The sequence below is a fragment of the Carcharhinus amblyrhynchos genome, chromosome 20, assembly GCF_965287045.1.
Source record: "Carcharhinus amblyrhynchos chromosome 20, sCarAmb.v2.hapA, whole genome shotgun sequence".
In the NCBI taxonomy this organism is placed as follows: domain Eukaryota; kingdom Metazoa; phylum Chordata; class Chondrichthyes; order Carcharhiniformes; family Carcharhinidae; genus Carcharhinus; species Carcharhinus amblyrhynchos.
The window spans coordinates 26,358,251-26,378,865 of record NC_137343.1 but is presented as its reverse complement, the minus strand read 5'-3'; the positions used below and the strand labels follow the sequence as shown (position 1 = coordinate 26,378,865).

Sequence of the window (20,615 nt, the reverse complement as noted above, 5' to 3'; positions counted from 1 at the left end):
TACATAATTGAAATGGAGATGAGAGTTCAAATTCATTTGTCAATTTGAAAACGTGGCCTATTGTGATAACTTTATTATTCCAAGTTCAATTCAGACATAGTAAATTTGCTTCAAGAAAAAAGCATGTTCTTTTTATCCTGATTTAATAATGGTCAGGTACAATGTTGGTGTGTTTGATTCTTGCAGTTGTAAGAATAGTCTTCTCTTGTATGATGGTGCTTCACCTTTCTGGTGGAAATTGGAAATCGTAGAAATCCTACACTGCCAAAATAGGCCATTTGGCCCGTCAAGTCTGCACTGACCACAATCTCACCCAGGCCCTATCCCCAAGGACAGTAGGACTAGGGGGCACAGCCTCAAGATAAAGGGGGGGGGTTTAGAACGGAGTTGAGGAAGAACTTCTTCACTCGAAGGGTGGTGAATCTCGAATTCTCTGCCCGTTGAAGTGGTGGAGGCTACCTCGCTAAATATTTTTAAGATGCGGGTTGATGGGTTTTTGATAAGAGAGGGGATTAAGGGTTATGGGGAGAGGGCGGGTATGTGGAACTGAGCCACGACAGATCAGCCATGATCTCACTGAATGGCGGGGCAGGCTCGAAGGGCTAGATGGCCTACTCCTGTTCCTATTTTCTTATGTTCTTATATTTACCCACTAATCCCTCTAACCTGTGCTAAGGTCACTAAGAGGCAATTTTGGCATGGCCAATCAACCTAACTCCCACATCTTTGGACTATGGGAGGGAACCAGAGCACCCGGAGAAAACCCACACAAACACAAGAGTGTGCAAACTCCACACACGACAGTGACCCAAGCCAGGAATTGAACCCAGGTCACTGGAGCTGTGAAGCAGCAGTGCTGATTAATCACTGTGCTACTGCACCACCCCTTGCACACAGCCCAGTCATTTCTGACTACAGTAAAATTATTTTTGGTTCTGGATCTTTGCCTTGACCCATTGCTGCAGAAATGTTCATTCGTGCTTTTTCACTTCGTCTTGTCTAGTCCACATTTCTCAAGACTGGCCTCCCAACATTGGAGGCTGCCATGAAACTAGAACTTGTCCAAAATGAGCTCATACCTTAATTCAGGCCGAGTCCTGCTCATCCATCATTCCGCTGGTTGATCTGCGTTGTCTCCCAGTCCACCAACACCTCCAATTTAAAATCATTATCCTCTAGTTTAAATCCCTTTCCTTTCTCCATAACCACCTGCTGCTCTCCACCCCCCCGCCACCAAAATTCTGTATTCTAAGAATTCTGGCCTTTTGAGTGTCCCCCACTATTGACTTCTGTGCCCTTGTCTATCATTATAAATTTATCATCTTTATCCGCAGAAGCCTTAAATTTTGATCTTTTTTTCCATTTTCTAAAAGTGTGTCTACTTTTCATTCTCGGACCTAATTTGAATGTTCACTGTTGTTGAGAAAACCATTTATTTGCACATTGTTTTTTGGGCCATTTTAGTCCAGTGTCCTTATCGTATATCCTTTTTAAACCAAATCATGTTATGGTCATTATTTCCAAACTTCTTCACTCATAGGGTATTTGCCCTGCTACACATCCCAGAACTAAATCAGACAGCGCTGCTTTCTTTGGACTAGTAATCAGCTAATCTAGGAGGCAGCCCTGGTTGAATTCTGAGGAAGCACTCTGCACTTGGACTGAAATAAAGGTATTGTATGTGGTCAAGTTTGGAGTTAAGATGACGTGTTTTTTTTTGTTGTTTAAGCGTCATCTAACTTTCCCATCATCTCATTGTTTGCACATCAAGAAATTGTGCCATTCAATTTACTGTTGCTCAACTCCATTCAGATAGATGAACATAAGAACATAAGAACATAAGAAATAGGAGCAGGAGTAGGCCATCTGGCCCTTCGAGCCTGCCCCGCCATTCAATAAGATCATGGCTGATCTGTCGTGGCTCAGTTCCACTTTCCCGCCCTCTCCCCATAACCCTTAATCCCCTCTCTTATCAAAAACCCATCAACCCGCTTCTTAAAAATATTTAGCGAGGCAGCCTCCACCACTTCAACGGGCAGAGAATTCCAGAGATTCACCACCCTTTGAGTGAAGAAGTTCCTCCTCAACTCCGTTCTGAACCGCCCCCCCTTTATCTTGAGGCTGTGCCCCCTAGTCCTACTGTCTTTTTTGAGTGGATTTTGCCCTTAAGACAATCTCGAAACCATCCATGTGCTCTAGTGACATTCCTAATTTTCCCGAAGGATAATTTTGGTGGCAAAATGCTTATTATTTAGCTGGGCTTGATTCCAATTTGCAGCATTTAAAAAAGGATGGGAACTGGAACAGATATTGTATTTGCCCTTCAAAGAACCCTTACAAACAATGTGGAAATGTATTTAGAATGTGGACATTCTGCTGAGTTACTCTGTATTCCCTGTAAAGGTGAAGCTTTCAGGTAGTCACATTTGCTTTTCTCCTTCAGCTTGCTATCTTTTCTAGAACTAGGAGCAAGGATTCAAGATGAACATTAACCTTGGAGTTGTAACGAAATTCAGATAATGAGAATGTGGCGCTAATAGAAAACATTACTGATCTCTGATCACTTTTTCCTTCCTCAGCATTTTCCTAACAGCAGCTTTAGGCTTTCCTGAGGCTCTGATCCCCGTGCAGCTCCTCTGGGTGAACCTGGTAACAGATGGACTGCCGGCCACAGCACTAGGTTTCAATCCACCTGATCTAGACATCATGGACAAACCACCTCGCAGTCCTAAGGAACCCTTGATCAGTGGCTGGCTCTTCTTCCGCTATATGGCTATTGGATGTGAGTACTTGTTTTGGAGTTAGCCAGTAAGGTGCTCTGAGATTCTTTAGCTACCTTTTGGGTTCAACTATGACAGTGCAGTGTACTGACAAACATCCTTCACTTTGGTATAAGTTTAATGTCAGGTGTGAGAAGCTTTGAGTGCTAACTTCTTTATAAGAAAAGGCACAGATAAGGGCATTCTTTCATTGTGATTTGTGCTTCTTGTTTGGCCAAGTGCCTTGTAGACAGTCTTTCATTTTCTTTCCACTCCCCTTTTGATTTTTAAAAAAGTCATTTCATAGATTCGTATAGTCCCTACAGGGCAGAAGAGGCCATTCAGTCCATTTAGTCACCAAGACTGGTATTGAACCCAGATCCCCAGCGCTGTGCAGCAGCAGCACTAACCACTGTGCCACCCACAAAATATTAATGAACCAGGTGGGCTTTTCGTTTTTACGGCAATGATTTCTTGGTCACCATTACTGAGATTACCTTTTCATGCTGCCATGGTGGGATTTGAATCTGTGTCCCCAGAGATTTAACCTGGGCTCTGGATTGCTAGTCCAGTGACATTACTGCCACACTACTATTTCTCCCACTCTATCCACTTGTGAAATAGTATAATGACTATCTTTCTACAGTAGGGATAATGTCTGCGGAATTATTTTGTTCGGTCTTTTCTCCAGGCATGTGCTGTTTTGAAGTGATTTCAGAGGGGATCAGAGTAGGTTCAGTGTAGGTCCCCGACAAGGTGGAAACAAACTGAACGTTTTCAGTCAGAATCCAAATAGCTAATATGAATTTTTTTAGGGTCTTAGGTTGCCAAACAACACTGCATAAAATCAGATACATTTTATTTTCCTTTTTGTGCATTTTAGCTGCAGAATGGTTTTTGTGTATGCAAATTATCCTTGATCAAAAGGATGGGATCTCAATGTTGAAATGTAAATAGGGTGTCATTTATCTTGGTTTCAGTGCCTGCGATAAGCTATTTACAATGTAGATTTAAGTAATAAATTTTTTATCCCTAAAATAAATAAAATCAATTTATCCTGTCATCCATTATCAGGTTATGTAGGCGCTGCTACAGTTGGTGCTGCTGCTTGGTGGTTCATAGCTGCTGAAGATGGACCTAGAGTTACTTACTACCAGCTGGTAATGTTTCACGCAGTTATATTTTTAACGTGAAAGCATTTGTGTACTTATTCCCAAAAGGCTAACTTTGAGTATCCTGTGGTGCTTAAAATACAAATATATGCTGGGCAGTGAACTAAAACTGCTGTATGTGGAGAAAACATCAAGTAATTTACCTGACCTGCATGTAATGACTAAGTTTAATGCTCTAAGCCTAAAGAGACAAATGCTTATCCTAACAAAGGAATTGTTTCATTCAGTTGCGCCTTCTTATTAACGAAATTGGTGTATTGTTGATAGCTGTTCACAGGCCCAAGTAACTTGCCAATACCTCACCTAAATGGGCCATTAACATGCAATTTATATCATAAATGCTGACTGGCTCTCATTTGTGGAGTGTATCGCAGTTGAGGCTGTGTCCAGTGTTTTTGTTATCCAGTTTGTTTTGTAGAACAGATCACCGAATAATAATTTTCCCCCTCTTCCAAGCCTCGGAACACTGAGGCCTGTGTTTCCATCATTCAAATCGTAACTTGTGTTACAGATTAAATCTAGAGCTTTCCTGTCAAGTTGGAGAAGTCCCATGTGACAATTGCGCACTCGTCCCACTAAACCATTAACATAAGAACATAAGAAATAGGAGCAGGAGTAGGCCGTCTAGCCCTTCGAGCCTGCCCCGCCATTCAATAAGATCATGGCTGATCTGTCGCTGCTCAGTTCCACTTTCCCGCTTTCTCCCCATAACCCTTAATCCCCTCTCTTATCAAAAACCCATCAACCCGCGTCTTAAAAATATTTAGCGAGGCAGCCTCCACCACTTCAACGGGCAGAGAATTCCAGAGATTCACCACCCTTTGAGTGAAGAAGTTCCTCCTCAACTCCGTTCTAAACCGCCCCCCTTTTATCTTGAGGCTGTGCCCCCTAGTCCTACTGTCTTTTTTGAGCGGGAATAGTCTCTCCACCTCTATCCTATCCATCCCATTCATCATCTTATATGTCTCAATGAGATCTCCCCTCATTCTTCTAAACTCTTAACGAGTACAAGCCCAGTTTATTCAGCCTCTCCTCATAGCTCAACCCCCTCAACTCCGGTATCAGCCTAGTAAACCTCCTCTGCACCCCCTCCAAGGCCAAAATATCCTTGCGCAGGTGCGGCGCCCAAAACTGCACACAGTACTCCAGCTGCGGCCTCACCAATGCCCTATACAGCTGCAGCAAGACCTCCCTACTTTTATATTCAATCCCCCTCGCTATGAAGGCCAGCATCCCATTTGCCTTCCTGACCACCTGCTGCACCTGCAAGCTGGGTTTTTGCGACTCATGCACAAGGACCCCGAGGTCCCTCTGCACCGTCGCCTGCTGCAGTTTTTCGCCCCGTAAGTAATAGTCCTTCCTACCATTCTTCCTACCAAAGTGGACCACCTCACACTTGCCAACATTAAATTCCATTTGCCATTTCCTGGCCCATTCGCCCAGCCTATCTAGATCCTTCTGCAGACTCTCCACACCCTCCGCACAATTTGCCGTTCCCCCAATCTTGGTGTCATCAGCAAATTTCGACACCCTACACTCGGTTCCCTCCTCCAGATCATCTATATAAATGGTAAAAAGCTGAGGCCCCAGCACCGACCCCTGGGGCACTCAAAAATTTTTGACTGTAATTAATGCCAGTATATATTTTGTTTGTGTTTCCACAGAGCCATTTCTTACAATGCAATCCAGAAAACCCAGACTTTGAAGATGTTGACTGTGAAATATTTGAATCTCCTTACCCCATGACCATGGCACTCTCTGTCCTGGTGACCATTGAGATGTGTAATGCTCTTAACAGGTTAGAAATATTGCAGTCACTTCCCTTGAAATGTTGTGCTTTCTCTGAGTAATTTTTGTTTTGTGGACAAAAAAAAACAACTTGCTACAGAGAGGCAGATGGTTGAGCAATGGATTTATTGATGATTAATCTATAGATGCCCATTGAACTCCTGTCAAAATGTATTTACATAATTCAAATGGAAAGAATGATTATTTTCAATGACATTGATATGTTGTGTGGATAAACTGCTACGGTTATGGGCTGTAGAATTCTAAGATATTACAATGTTCAAATACCCAAATACTATTAGTCCCATGCTGAGAACCCTTTGCCCAACTTGCTCTGAATTTTTACGCTGATATCAGGTTCACTTACCTGGTATTTACAATTTTTTTTATTTCAATTTATGCCAGTGGGGGGTGGCAAGAACATTGTTTCCAATTTTATGTAAAACTTAATGTTGAAGAATTACTGCTGGGAGCTTATAACTCCTTTTGTGGTAGTAGGTGTTCCTGATGTGTCATAATATGGCAGATGCTGATTCATCCTTGCTGGAAATTTCCACGTTTGTTTGCACTGATTTGTGAGGGGGCACATCAGACTATGTTTAGGTGTTTCCAAAGGTTGTTGATACTTGCGGTTCATCAATTTTTGCATTTCTTCTTCCCCTCCCAGCAGCTGGCTCATGAGTGACACTTGGAGTAGATTTTTTTGCAAGAAGCTTGAGGAAGAAGCTGTTTTCTTAGTCGTGAAATAAAGTGTGAGGCCTTTGTTTTCCTTGACGAAAAATATTTAAGAATTATGTTTCACTCATCGCTCTCCTGGCTACAAGAGCTCCATGCCTTCTGCAATGTGATTTTCTTTTCTTTAAACTTGTTTTATTTTGGGTGGAGGTTAAAATAAAGTGCTGGAAGCACTTAACATGTCAGGCAATATGAAAGAGGAGTGCAAAATAGTTCTGACAAAAGGTAATCACCCTGAAACAATGGGCAAGATTCAACTCTGGCTATCAGCTCTTTCTCTCCACAGTCTTGCCTGACTAGCTGCATATTTCCAACATTTTTCAGGTTTTGTTTCCAAAATCTGCAATATTTTGCTTGTGTTTTGGTTGATTTAGCAATTGCCTTGGGATGGGATTGATTTTGACAAGCAATTGCTTTTGGAGCAACCTGTTTCCCATTTTATCTTTCAGTCTATCAGAGAACCAATCATTGTTGAAGATGCCGCCCTGGGAAAACATTTGGTTATTGGGCTCAATCTGCCTGTCGATGTCTCTTCACTTCCTCATTTTATATGTGGAGCCACTACCAGTGAGTCGGATCAGTTGCTTTGTCCTGTGCAGCGCCTAGAAGTTTTGCATTTCGCTGTAGAATCTGTTTAGCGAAAATTATCTGGAATACTATATAAGAACATAAGAAATAGGAGCAGGAGTAGGCCATCTGGCCCTTTGAGCCTGCCCCGCCATTCAGTAAGATCATGGCTGATCTGTTGTGGCTCAGTTCCACATTCCCGCCCTCTCCCCATAACCCTTAATCCCCTCGCTTATCAAAAACCCATCAACCCGCGTCTTAAAAATATTTAGCGAGGTAGCCTCCACCACTTCAACGGGCAGAGAATTCCAGAGATTCACCACCCTTTGAGTGAAGAAATTCTTCCTCAACTCCGTTCTAAACCGCCCCCCTTTATCTTGAGGCTGTGCCCCCTAGTCCTACTGTCCTTTCTGAGCGGGAAGAGTCTCTCCACCTCTATCCTATCCATCCCATTAATCATCTTATACGTCTCAATGAGATCTCCCCTCATTCTTCTAAACTCTAACGAGTACAAGCCTAGTTTATTCAGCCTCTCCTCATAGCTCAACTCCGGCATCAGCCTAGTAAACCTCCTCTGCACTCCCTCCAAGGCCAAAATATCCTTGCATAAGTACGGCTTTTGTTAGCAACTGTGTGCGATTTTTAATATCACTATGCAAGTTATCCTACATTCCATGGGGCTGGATTATGCACTAAGGGTGTGCTCTCTCCACCCTAGTGTAAGCAGTGGGGGAAAACCAGCCTCCATTTAGCTGGCTTGCCTCAGTTAAATTTCTTGGGTGACAGCCCTTTAATTAGCATGAAATGAGATTTCTGTCCATCTCCAGAATGGAACCCTGCCTTACAGAGCTGCAACAACTCTGTACACTGACAGCAGCAGCATAGAATCCCTGTGGTACTGGAGGAGGCCATTCAGCCCATCAAGCTAGCACTGACAATAATCCTGCTCAAGCCCTAATCCCGTAACCCCATGTTAATGCCCCTCACGCTAAGGGACAATTCTAGCTTGGGCGATCAACCTAACCCACACCTTTGATTTGCCTCTTTCTTCCTCTTGTTTTGTTCTCAGCTTTTGGAATTTGATATGATGAAATGTAAAAATCCTAGGTTAAACCCTGTTTAAGCTATCAGTAAAATATTATATATGATTTAAAGAGAAAAACTAACTAAATTTCACAGCACCAGGGACCCAGGCTCAAATCCCTGTTTGTTTGCACATTCTCTCTATCTGCGTGAGCTTCCTCTGGGTGCTCCAGTTTCCTCCCACGGTACAAAAAAATGTGCTGGTTAGGTGGATTGGGGATGCTAAATTCTCCCTCCAGTGTACCCGAATAGACACCGGAGTGTGGCAACCAGGGGATTTTCACAGTAACTTCATTGCAGTGTTAATGTAACCCTACTTGTGACAAATAAAACTTTAAGAACTTTAACTAAAGGGCCTAATATAGGAACTGTTCTGTACTTTTCTGCATACTTTGGGTATTGTGCTAATTGGTTCATTCTGTAGTTCGTTATGGTGGCACAGTGGTTAGCATTGCTGCCTCTCAGTGCCAGGGACCTGGGTTCAATTCCCAGCTTGGGTCACTGTATGTGCGGAATCTGTACGTTCTCCCTGTGTCTGCGTGGGTTTCCTCCAGGTGCTCTGGTTTCCTCCCACAGCCTGAAAGACATGCTGGTCAGGTGCATTGGCTGTACTAAAGTCTCCGTCAGTGTACCCGAACGGGGCCGGAGTGTGACGACTGTGGGATTTTCACAATAAATTCATTGTAGTGGTAATGTAAGATTATTTGTGACATTAGTAAATAAAACTATCTTCTGCCTGTTTGTTTTTGCAGCTCATCTTCCAAATTACACCTCTAGATGTAACACAGTGGCTGATGGTGCTGAAAATCTCTCTACCTGTCATTCTGCTGGATGAGACACTCAAATTTATTGCTCGTAACTACCTTGAACCGGGTAAAGAGTATACTCTGCCTAGTGACAAACTGTGTGGTTTCTCAGCATGTACAGAGGGGATTTCCTGGCCTTTTGTGCTCATTTCTGTGCCCCTGGTTTTCTGGCTTTACAGCACAGACACTAATTTTGCTGAAATGTTCTGGTCTTGACTGACATAGAGCTGTCGTTGGCATAGTGAAGACATGGCATTTGATTAACTTCGACCAAAATTTTTATCATTTAAACACTTGATTCCAAGAGTCTGTTTCTGCTGAATTTCATATGAACCCATGTATGGATGAAGTTAATATTTTTTTCCTGAACTCCAGAATGAAACAGGATTGATTTTTACACAATTTAAAAAAAAACTTTAAAAAAAAACTGTGCATTGGCGTGTACAGAGATTAATACTATTTTCTGCAATATTTTGGTTTTGTAGATGAAACAGCATGTACAGATGTGTTCTGTTTACTAATTTGTTCATCTTTTGTGTATAAATTGAGAACCAATGAGCTGACGGGTGTATTTTTTTTGGCTAAAGAAATTGAATAAGAGAGAATGTTAAATTCTTTTTGGAAATTTTGAAAAAAAAAGAGGATTGCATGGTGTATCACCGCATGGCTACTTTGGTTGGGTTCTATTTTAGACTTTATTTTGTGCCTTCTGTCAAATGGTTTTTAGTTCCAAATTCATTTTCTGCACTCAGCAGAACATTGCTACCTCAACCAGCTTGTTAGTATTGTTTCCTGTAATCATTTCTGTGTCCTTAACTCTGTCATGTTTACAGACCAACCTTGTTTGAGGTATGCGAATTACTGCCTGTGCAGAACACTCTATTTCTCCCTGCCCACCGTCCCCTCCTCACCCCCATATTGCTGTTTATCCTCTGCCAATAAGTTTAAATGGTATTTATTTAAAGTGCTGATTTGTATTTTGTTGTAATGGTCTTGATGGGATTCTTTACTTTTTTTTCTTTGCCAGTATACCTTGGATGTGTTCTACATCAGGGGTTAATTCACATGAGTCAAAAATAAAATGTTTTAGTCTCAACAGAGAGGAAATTCTCAATGTCTCTCTTTTAACCAGGCTGCTTCATGTAGTTGGTTCAAATGCAATACAAAAAACCCTGCAGGATCAATTGTTATTAGGTCTTATTTGTTGGTCTCTTAGTTGTCACACAAACTTGGACATGGTTTGGAGAACTATTTATTACTCACATGTATTTGAAAACACTTAAGTAGCTGGAAGCTAATTGTTACTTCTAGATGCTAATGCTGAGCACAGACATGCAACAATGATATTTTAAAACTAGAAAATTTAGGTGCAAGCTGTAAGTAGCACATTACCAAATACTCATTTGACATGTATAGAACTAAAAGTAAATTTTAACATACTATCATCTTACTAACTGTTTACAACTGTAATAATCTAAATGTTGGGTAATAGTGTTCTAAAGCATGTTTTCTAAAGTGACATTTAAGTGAGGTGATTTTTACATGTGTTAACAAACCTAACAATGGTGTTTTCTTCAACGCCTTCCAAAATTCATCATCTAAAGTGAGTATATTTACATTTTTGTAATTGCCTAATTCCAGTTCTGGATGTCGGACACACTTACTCTACTGAGTTTAGTCCAGGATTCTGGTATGTTAGATCAACACAAGTGTTTTTATAGACCTGTCAAAACTTGCAGGATTTTTTTAATCCAATACCGCTTTTGCTGTTAAACTTTTATGAATATTTCAGGCCTTTTTAGGGTTAAATAAAACTGGAGAAATCTTCACTAAAATGTTGGCATCCCAAATTTTGAGTGTTAAACTGTAATATGTATATTTTTTGAATCTACAAGTGACCATTGTATCTGAATCCTGGATCAGACTACTTGAAGCATGCTTGTATAATAACACTTTGCTTTCATACACATTAATCCAGATGGAAAAATAAAATGAAAGCAGTTGAGATTTTTTTACTGATTCAAAATCTTTAGATAAAGGTGATTTTTTTTTTAATGTTTTAAAAGTAGAAATTAGTAAAGTAGATTTAATAGCAAGATCTTTTCCTTAACATTCTACAAGGGAACAGAGATTTCTTCAGCTGCTTTCAGCATTAAGAGTAACGTGTATCATAGCATGTGTCACTAAATGACCCACAGTACTTACCATTAGGCTTGTCTGAAATCTTTTAAAATACTGTTGACTGGCCATCTTCTCATTAAAGCACATTGTATGATGCTTGTTTTTACTTGGTGTGGCCAAGTGTGCATGTGAGGTTCTAAAGGATTGACAGTGGCATCCATTTCTTGATAAGATTATCCCTACATCTGAATACCATCTGCATCATGCAACAGCAGCATTGTCCTACTGTCAACTGGGCATGTATTTGCGTTCAATTTGAGAAAAGCTCTGGACTGTTGGTTAATCAGTGGCTCATTGAGAACATTTATTCAAAGGCAGCATTTCCCTCTTACAGTATTTGTTTCTTGAAAACAATTAGGTGGACACATTTTATTTTCTTATTTATTGGCTTAATCCCTTCTATTTTCAGGAAAAGGGAAGGGTGTTCTTCTAGTTTAACTCAAATTGCTAATTTTATTCTGTAATTACAATCCAATTTAAGTAATCTGCTTAAATTGTCTTCCTTTATTTATAAAAAAACACTTTTACAATGAAAATAGATGACATCAGTGAAAGCAAGCATTGGCCACCTAGTAAAACAAGCTAATTCATTGAGGTAGACCAGTTTCACACAGTGTTTAAAAATGAAGAGGGCATGACCAGGACAGAATAGTTATTCGTAACAGTACAGGAAGCAAAAGGGATCGTGCTCAGAGTTATTGTTTTGCCATTATTGGGAATTCACTTGGGAGTGCCTAGGTTTGCTTAGCCAGTTTACCCAATGAGTAGCCAAATAGACTCTGATTAATTTTGATTTAATCTCACTCTGCTCTGATCTCAGCCGTGGTGGTAGCAGGTGCTTCACTTGCCTACTGGGACAGAAAATTAACCAGATTTAAATTGATTCATGTCATTAGTAAGAATTTGATATTGGATCAGATGTGACAATGGCATATACCCTTTTCAGTGTTGAAGTTTGCATGTAAATTATGCTCACTTGGGTGAGAAACTAGAGGATGCCTGCCATCAAGCGACTTGTATCCAAGGAATTGCTTCATTTCGGAAGAGTGAAAGTTGAGAGGAGGGAAGGGGGTAGGATAGCTCACTGCTTAAATCTGAGCGAAAGGGTCATAGCTCAAAACTTGATTGGCGGGGGAGGGAGGAATCACTATTTTAGATTTGTCAAGAAAACTTACACAGATTCTATCAGGAAGGGAGAGGTGGCCAGGTGATCAAACTACTCATTCAGCAGCCCAGCAGATGGCTTTCAGCAGAATGACTGCATGCGTCAGAAAATTTAAAAAAAAACAAATGTCAATGTGGAATGGGTGCTCACAAAGTTTGAGAATTGTAGAAAAAAATGGGGAAATTGTTATGCTAAAATTGAACCAAAGTAAGTCCCTTTCCCATGGGATAGAAATATAAACAGCAGTGTTTGCAATTGGTGCCAGTAGTCTGTCATTCTTTTTTCCCACAGTTTTAACAAAAGTTTGTGTGTGCATGTTTGATTCACTCTTACTGCTTTAAAACAGTTCTGGTATGTAGTAAACTATCTGTAGCACTGTTGCTTTAAGTGTTTACAAAACGAAAGTTGCCTGTTTTATTTAAGTGCAGTTCATATTCTTCAGAATGGCTTGTATTACCCTCTCTTGGAAGTGCTTTCTGTCACTGTCAACAGGCGATGTCGAGCACTCTGCTCACTTCCACTTCTAGAGCCGATTGTTTAGTTTGGATACTCAAAAAAAAACCATTGTGGGCAACTGGCTAATTTTTCTTTTTCCTTTCTCAACAGTTATGGGTGATGAAGAGGAGAACGAGTAATTCCCTTAACAATTTTCAGAAAACTAAGGTTCTTTTGTTATCGCGTGCATGTGTGTTTTTAAAGCACAACTACCAAGACCATTGCATGTATAATGTGCAACAATAGTATGCTATTTGGAGGAAAAGTGTGTTTAAAATTTAGGACTTGAGAGAATCTGTACATTTGTGCAATACATCCTCGTGAACTTTACAAAACTCCAGAGAAGTCGGGTTCTTTGCTAAAGAGATAAACGTCACCAACTGTTGAGGACTCACAACTCTGTGTAAAATTTCATTTGAATTTATAAATTGTACATTATGAAAAATGCATGCCTTCTGTTTTAAGTAACAGAATCTGTGTATTGGGTCATCAAGACAAACGAAGAACTACTTTATAAAAAAAATGGCTATGTACAAAATGCTACTATATTTATGAAAAACCTAGATGAAAGATACAAATCATGAATGTAAATTACATCCTGTAGGTTGATGATTTCATAACTTCAATGTATTTTTTCTAAGGAAAGTTTGTTTTCTCTTTTGGTGTGAGACAAAATGAGAGAATTCCCTCTTGCACTGTAAGTTAACTATTTTAAGTTGTAGCGCATTAACAGAAGCGTTGGCGCAATAAGAAAATTGCGATGCAGATTTAAAAAGAACCTGTCAGTTGCCAGAAAACAGCATGTTTAATGTTGAAAACCTGTAAATAAGATCCTATGTTTATTTCAGTGATGACATTGTAACATGCAGATTTCATAAATTCAGGTAAATAAAGTTACCCACATTACATCCTCTGTGATGTTTCCTTTAAAATGTAAAATGTTTTTCACTTAAATGTAACTAGACATCTGTTGTTCTTGCTGTGAAATTAAATACTGTTTTGTGCGGTATCGAAAGAATTGGAAAATTATAGACTAATTAGCTGTACCCCCATCTAACCAAGAGTTCTGCGTATATAAGATACTTACACATGCCACTGAGAATGTATTGCAGTTCAATAAGCTTATCCCTGAAAGCTTCCATTTATTCTCAAAAGTTGGTTAAGACTTCATTTTATAATTAGTACTGATTTAATCAGGATGCCCATGTTGTAAATGTTTTACTAAATTATAGAAGATGCTACTTTATATTGCTGAGATTGTAGAGTAAGAGTAATCAGAAAAAAGATTGTAGAGTAAGAGTAATGAGAAAAAATGTCCAACAATCTACAAAACTGCATTGTCTAAGGTTTAGTCAGATAAAGATGGACTTCCAGATCCTTGAGACCCTGAGGAATTTTCACTTCAATTTTTTTCTCTGCTTTCCTCCCACATATTGTACTGCAACTGATGTCAGCTTTGAAAGTAACTGGTGTCATTTTTGAATTCCCTCTTATTGATGTGGCTTCATCTACATGGAGCGAAATTTTATGTGAAGTTGCATTAGGAGAAGCAGAGCATATATCCATCAGCTGATTTTTAACTTGAGGAATAACTTCAAATTAGCATAACTAGGCGTGCACGACACTCACCAAACTATGGGTGGAAGCTTTCCAAAAAATAAACGTTTCATTTAGTGAGAAGAACTGGTGTGTTTCGTGCTGCCATTTCCAATGCAAATCAGAATACAACTTTCTCACACTTAGTCATTTTTTTGGGAGAGGCGAAGTTTGCACCATTTCTGAGGCGGGTAGGACTTAAACACATCAAGCCTGGCTGCACAGAGAACGAGCGCCATTTTTAAAGGTGCCCTGATCGCAGTGAAATTGAAGGACCCCACTCAAGCCCCTTTATTGAACACATTTTTCCCCCACCCCCAACATAGATTATCAGCACTGGCTGCATCCTCCCCTGCAACCCCTTCAAACTTCTCACACGTCCCACCTAATGACATCCTGGCACTCTGGTGGGTACTGACAGCTATGTCTGTAACCACCCAGGGGCTTCAGTGGCCTTGGAGCTGATTTAAATATGCAAATCTTGGGGCAAGAACCAGATTACGTGCAGGCATGATGACTGGAAGGATCACAGCAGGGTTTTGCGCCAGCATTGAATGTACTAGACCCCTCACCTGTGATTTTTCTGACCTCTCTCTCTACCCCAGTGCGACCTGCGTTGGCCACAACATAGCCAGAAAAGCACAGCCTACGTTTTTAATTTGGTTCTGGCAAATTGTGCTGCTGTAGTTTTAGTCCATAAATGGTAGATTTGTAGCATAGTACTTTTTTATGGTTCTTTATACCTACCCATGTTCAGTGACAGAGATGTGAACTAAACAACGTAAAGAAAAATATCAATTACAATTTTATATGGTGAAGCGAAGGGAATCGGACCATATTGAATGCTCTTTTGGTGTGCAATTTTTTCCAGAATTACTGTTGTCTAGCATTACCTTGTTTATGCATGTTCTCATAATGCATTTGTTTTCTCATTTGCCTATTGTCATTGTCTGTCTTTGGCTCCCGGTTGCCTGATGAATCAATTTTTTTTTTAAATGTCAGTGTTGTCCATTTGCATTTTTTTTACCCCATACAGTCTCTTCACCACCAGCAGTTACCCACACTGCCTCTGCTCCTCACCCCTCCCAACATAAATAATCTTCCTTCTGATTCAAATCTCCTGTGCATCTTCACCTCTGTCCCTGTGTTCACATTTTGTGACTGTGCCATCAGCTGCAAGAGCAGCACACTCCCTAAACCCCTCCCACCACCCAGTCTTTTTAACACACAATCTCTGATCATTCTTTTGGTCACCTTTTTACTTTTGTCTCAGCACTCGTGTTTCCCTTGTCCTATCTATATCCCTGAACCTAAAAACAAGAAATAGCCTCAAGGCAAACTAATGAATTTGTTGAAATATTCAAAAAGGAATTGAAATATAGGTTATGCAGCTAAGAAAAATAGATCCTAAGCATTTGCGTTCACGTAAACTTGACATACAGAATAACTTTATGCATTCTTGTATTTGTGAAGTTTGAATTTGGATCACTAGGTGAGTGTCCCTTTTGTTTCTAAAGAAAAGGCTTCTCTACTCCACCGCCCCACCCACCCACACAGAGACACATTGCCATCATCTATTTCATTTTAAATGTATAACTAGGTGAGGATGTAATTTGAACTTGGATTCGTTGGCTTTCTGTACCTCTTGTCTGTTATGTGATCAATCGTTAATAGTTGTGGGAGTTGCTGATGGATATTTGACTCTATCATTGAATTTGGGTCTCAAATTCTAATTTGGACCATTAGAACTGTGGAAGGTGACTTTATAAGAACATAAGAACGTAAGAAATAGGAGCAGGAGTAGGCCATCTAGCCCTTCGAGCCTGCCCCGCCATTCAATAAGATCATGGCTGATCTGTCGTGGCTCAGTTCCACTTTCCCGCCCTCTCCCCATAACCCTTAATCCCCTCTCTTATCAAGAACCCATCAACCCGCTGCTTAAAAATATTTAGCGAGGCAGCCTCCACCACTTCAACGGGCAGAGAATTCCCCATTTCAGTAACAGTGGGTTCTCTCCAATTGGATGTTTTCAGTATATTAATTTTCCCTGGGAATTCATGTGCACCAATATTACATAGCACTGTGCACACTGCAGCACTATTCTAACTGGATTGCATGATCAATGATTGCGATGTTCCATGGATTTCCAGGAACTGCAGTTGTGCCATGCTGAGTGTATGGGGGTTATGGTATGCATTGTCGTGGGGCAATGCTGTTGTTCACAGCATGTAGTGCAATGGGGTAAAGTTAGCAATGAACAAGAACGTGCTTTATAAAGTGTGAACAGGCAATAAAATGTGGCATCTCAAAAAGGCAGAAAGCATTTTTTAAAAATGTCACATTGCAGTAACAGTTGGAAAAAAAAGAGTTGGAATCCTTCAAGTTGGAGCAATTGTTTTGTTAACCACAAGTTTGGATTTAGGCAATGGTGTCCCAAAATATTGCATCTTAACAGGGTTACACTGAACCTGTCAAGTCCATGCTGTAAATACTTTGTGATTTTTTTTTCATTGCGTCTCAAGCTGAAAGTGAAAATTTTCTTTCCATTTAGAATGTGTAATGACGTTTTTTCCCAGATTTGCACGCATAGGTGAAGGTTTTTTGGTGTTCTAATGAGTTGCTAATTATAGATCATATTTTCTATAATTGACCCAATTATACTTGAAATAAAATTTGTGGGAAATGAATAATCTATTTCCTACTTTACAGCCAGATGTGTGAAAATAACATGTTTAGTTTTCATTCATTGACTCCGATGTGGAAATTTTTTCTTCCGCTTGGAAACATGAAGTGCGATAAGCAATACGCTTAGTTTGAGATGCCAAGAATTATTTCTTCCATTTTGAATTTTGTAAAACATTTGAAGTTTTGTTTTACAAGTTGTACTGTTCAATATTTTTACATTTAGGAATTTACATTTTTTTCAAGCCTACCTTATGTGTGAATATAATGCTGTGTTGGCTGTATTGTCACCTCAATGTCAAATTCAAAATTCACTGAGTCATCTGCTCAGAATTCAGAATACAAAAGGCACTTACTTTGTTTCAGCTCAAGTGCAGCCCACTTGCATGATTCAAACCTTGGTGACTCAGTGACTAACTTGTGTCATATTAGTGTAATGTTTGAATTGGTTGGCAACTGATAAGTTATTAGTCAGGTAACTTGTATATTGTGCAAATATTCTTATCAAAGTTTGGCTTACTGTTTGGTTTAAGCTTTTCATTTGCTTTACAATTATTTGTACATGAATGAGGGTTTCACATGTTCCATCTAGCGATAGCATTTTTTCATAATTGACACTGTGGGAGTTGCTGGCAAAGCCCACATCCTACCCCCTATCTTAATTGCTCGCCAAGACAGCAGAGAGTGCTGCCTTGAACTGCTAGGGTGAAGGCTGTCCCACAGTGTTGCAGGGTATGGAGCACCGGGAATTAAACCAGCAACAATAAAAGAATGATGTATTTCCAAGTCATGATGGAATCTTGGGGGTGGCAATGTTCCCATGCACCTACTGTCCATGTCATTCTAGCTGGCAGAGGCTGCTGGTTTGGCAGGTGTTGTCTAAAGAAACCATTGTTTTGCTGTAATACATCTTGCAGATAATAACGCTGTTTGCCAGCCATGGAAACAATGGTGGATTGGATGCTAATCAAGCTGGCTGGATGCCACTGTTGAGCTTCTTGACTGTTGTTGGAATTGCACTCATCCAGGCAAATGGAGAGTATTCCACTGTCCTCCCAATTTGTGCCTTTGTAGATGGTTGGGAAGAGTTTTGGAAATCAGGAGGTGAATTACTTGCTGCAAAATATCCAGCTTCTGATCTCTCATTGCATCCACAAAGGATGGTCATTGTCTGGTACGTGTGTGGTGTGAATGTTAGTTATCAGCCTGAATGTTATCCAAGTCTTGCTGCATTTGGACACCGACTTATTTATATTTGTAGAATAGCAAATGGAGCTGAACATGCTGCAATCATCACTTCTTGCCTGATGATATAGGCTAAATCCTTGAACAAACAGCTGATGGTATTTAGGCCTAGGATACTACACGGATGTGCTCTGACAGATGATTTACCTCCAACAACAATCATCATACTTGTGCTAGGTATGACTTCAGCTAGTGGAGAATTTCCTTTTCCTTCAATATTACTAGGACTTATTGATGTTCTGCCAAATGCTTTTGTATGTCAAGGGCAATCACTTGTGCCTCATCTCTCTTGTCTGTTTGTCAAGGCTATTTGAGTTCTGGGGCCACATGGTCCACCTGGAATGCAAACTGTGCAATAATGAGTAGGTGTTGCTGGATAATAGAGTTGATGACCCCTTTAGTCACTTTGCTAATGGTTGAAAGTAGACTAATGTGACATTAATTGCTTGTGTCAGCATCACAGACTAACTATTCCTCTAATATTTTATATGGTTAGTGCCAGTTAGACCAGACAAGACCTGATGATATGGTAGTCCTGATGAAAAAAAAATCAGAAATGTGGAACCCAGGTACAGTTATGGGTATTTACCAGTATGTTTGTATTTGCTTATTGGAGAATTTGATTACAGGAGTTATTTGGTGTCTCCTTTTTATGATTAATGCACTGTCAAGTGAGTTTGAATTGGGTGAAGACTTTTGTGATGGTGAAGATTTCAGGGAGACCAGGATGGGTTATCCATTTGACATTTCTGGCTGTGGACTGTTATAAACACTTGTCTTTAACGTGCACCCATGGAGCTGTGCCATCATTTGAGGATGGAAATGTTTGTGGAGCTGTCCTCTCCTATTGTCTATTCATCTACCATCATGCCCTGGCTCAGTCTACCAAAATGCATCAGCTTGCATTTGTGGAGTTTAATTTAGGTGATGCATTTTGGTGAACCAGGGCAGAACTTGCTCAGTAAATGGTTGGACGTTGGGAAGGGTTACAGAACAAAAGAGATCTAGGGATACATGTTCATAGCTTCTTGAAAGTAGAGTCACAGGTGGACAGAGTGGTGAAGGAGGCATTTGGTATGCTTGGTTTCATCGGTCAGAACATTAAATACAGGAGTTGGAATGTCTTGTTGAAGTTATACAAGACATTGGTAAGGCCACCCTTGGAATACTGTGTGCAATTCTTGTCAAATAGAAAGGATATTATTAAGCTAGAAAGAGTGCAGAAAAGATTTACTAGGATGATACTGGGACTTGATGGATTGAGTTAAGGAGAGGCTGGATAGACTGGAACTTTTTTTCTCTGGAGCATAGGAGGCTGAGGGGTGATCTTATAGAGGTCCATAAAATAATGAGGGGCACAGATCAGCTAGATAGTTGATACCTTTTCCCAATGGTAGGGGAGTCTAAAACCAGAGGGTATAGGTTTGACGGGAGATATGCAAAAGTGTCCAGAGGGCAATTTTTTCACACAAAGGGTGGTGTCTGTCTGGAACAAGCTGCCAGAGGTGATGGTAGAGGTAGGTACAATTTTGTCTTTTGAAAAGCATTTGGATAGTTACATAGGTACAATGGGTATTGAGAGATATGGGCCAAATGCAGGCAATTGGGATTAGTTTAGGGGTTTTAAAAAAAAAGGGTGGCACAGACAAGTTGGGCCAAAGGGCCTGTTTCCATGCTGTAAACCTCCATGACTCTGACTTGTGTGGCAAACTACAGAGTTGAGAGATCTGATTTGTTGCGTGTGGGATCACTTGTCTCTGTGTAGCATGCTGCTTTCCCGGTTTAGTATGCTTTTCATGCTGGATTGTAATGTTAGCAGTTCCTATTTAAACATGGCTGGTGCTCCTCCTTGTATGCCCATACGCACTCGTCACTGAACCAGGGTTGGTCCCCTGGCTTGTTTTTTTAGTTATTAATCACAAGTAGCCTTATGTTCACACTGCACTGAAGTTATTGTGAAAATCCCCTAGTCGCCATACTATGGCGCCTGTTTGGGTAAAGTGGGGGAGAATTTTAACATGGCCGATGCTCCTAACCTGCACACCTTTGGACTATGGGAAGAAACTGGAGCACCCAGAGGAAACCCACACACGCACGGAGAACGTGCAGAGTCCACACGGACAGTGACCCAAGTTCCTGGCGCTGAAGGCGGCAGTGCTAACTATGCTGTCCTGTTGGTGAATGGCAGAGGGAGGAATATGACCGACCATATTGTATGTATAAACAGAAATCAATGTGATTCCCCTGAATGTTACAGTGCCAGTGTTTTGAGATCTTGCAGTGTCATGCTGAAAGCCTATACTCCAGAAATAGCTGTGCCCCAGGCCAAGCTGCAACACTC

At 40.5% G+C, this 20,615-nt stretch overlaps 1 protein-coding gene across 2 annotated transcripts in view; it reads left to right on the top strand.

The window, feature by feature from the left end:
* LOC145355856 (sarcoplasmic/endoplasmic reticulum calcium ATPase 2) overlaps positions 1-13,657 on the top strand; it is an 83,696-nt gene extending 70,039 nt beyond the window's left edge. Inside the window, exons 16-21 of one of the 2 annotated variants that reach the window (XR_013889050.1) lie at positions 2,580-2,782; positions 3,834-3,919; positions 5,596-5,729; positions 6,904-7,021; positions 8,857-10,513; positions 12,863-13,657. Coding sequence is in view for 1 of the 2 variants with exons in the window: in XM_080208286.1 (XP_080064412.1) it covers positions 2,580-2,782; positions 3,834-3,919; positions 5,596-5,729; positions 6,904-7,021; positions 8,857-8,977; positions 12,863-12,891 (691 nt within the window). In the remaining variant the exon portion in view is untranslated. The remainder of the gene's footprint in view (positions 1-2,579; positions 2,783-3,833; positions 3,920-5,595; positions 5,730-6,903; positions 7,022-8,856; positions 10,514-12,862) is intronic. The other variant, XM_080208286.1, reaches the window with a different exon arrangement.
* Positions 13,658-20,615: the final 6,958 nt, after the last annotated feature.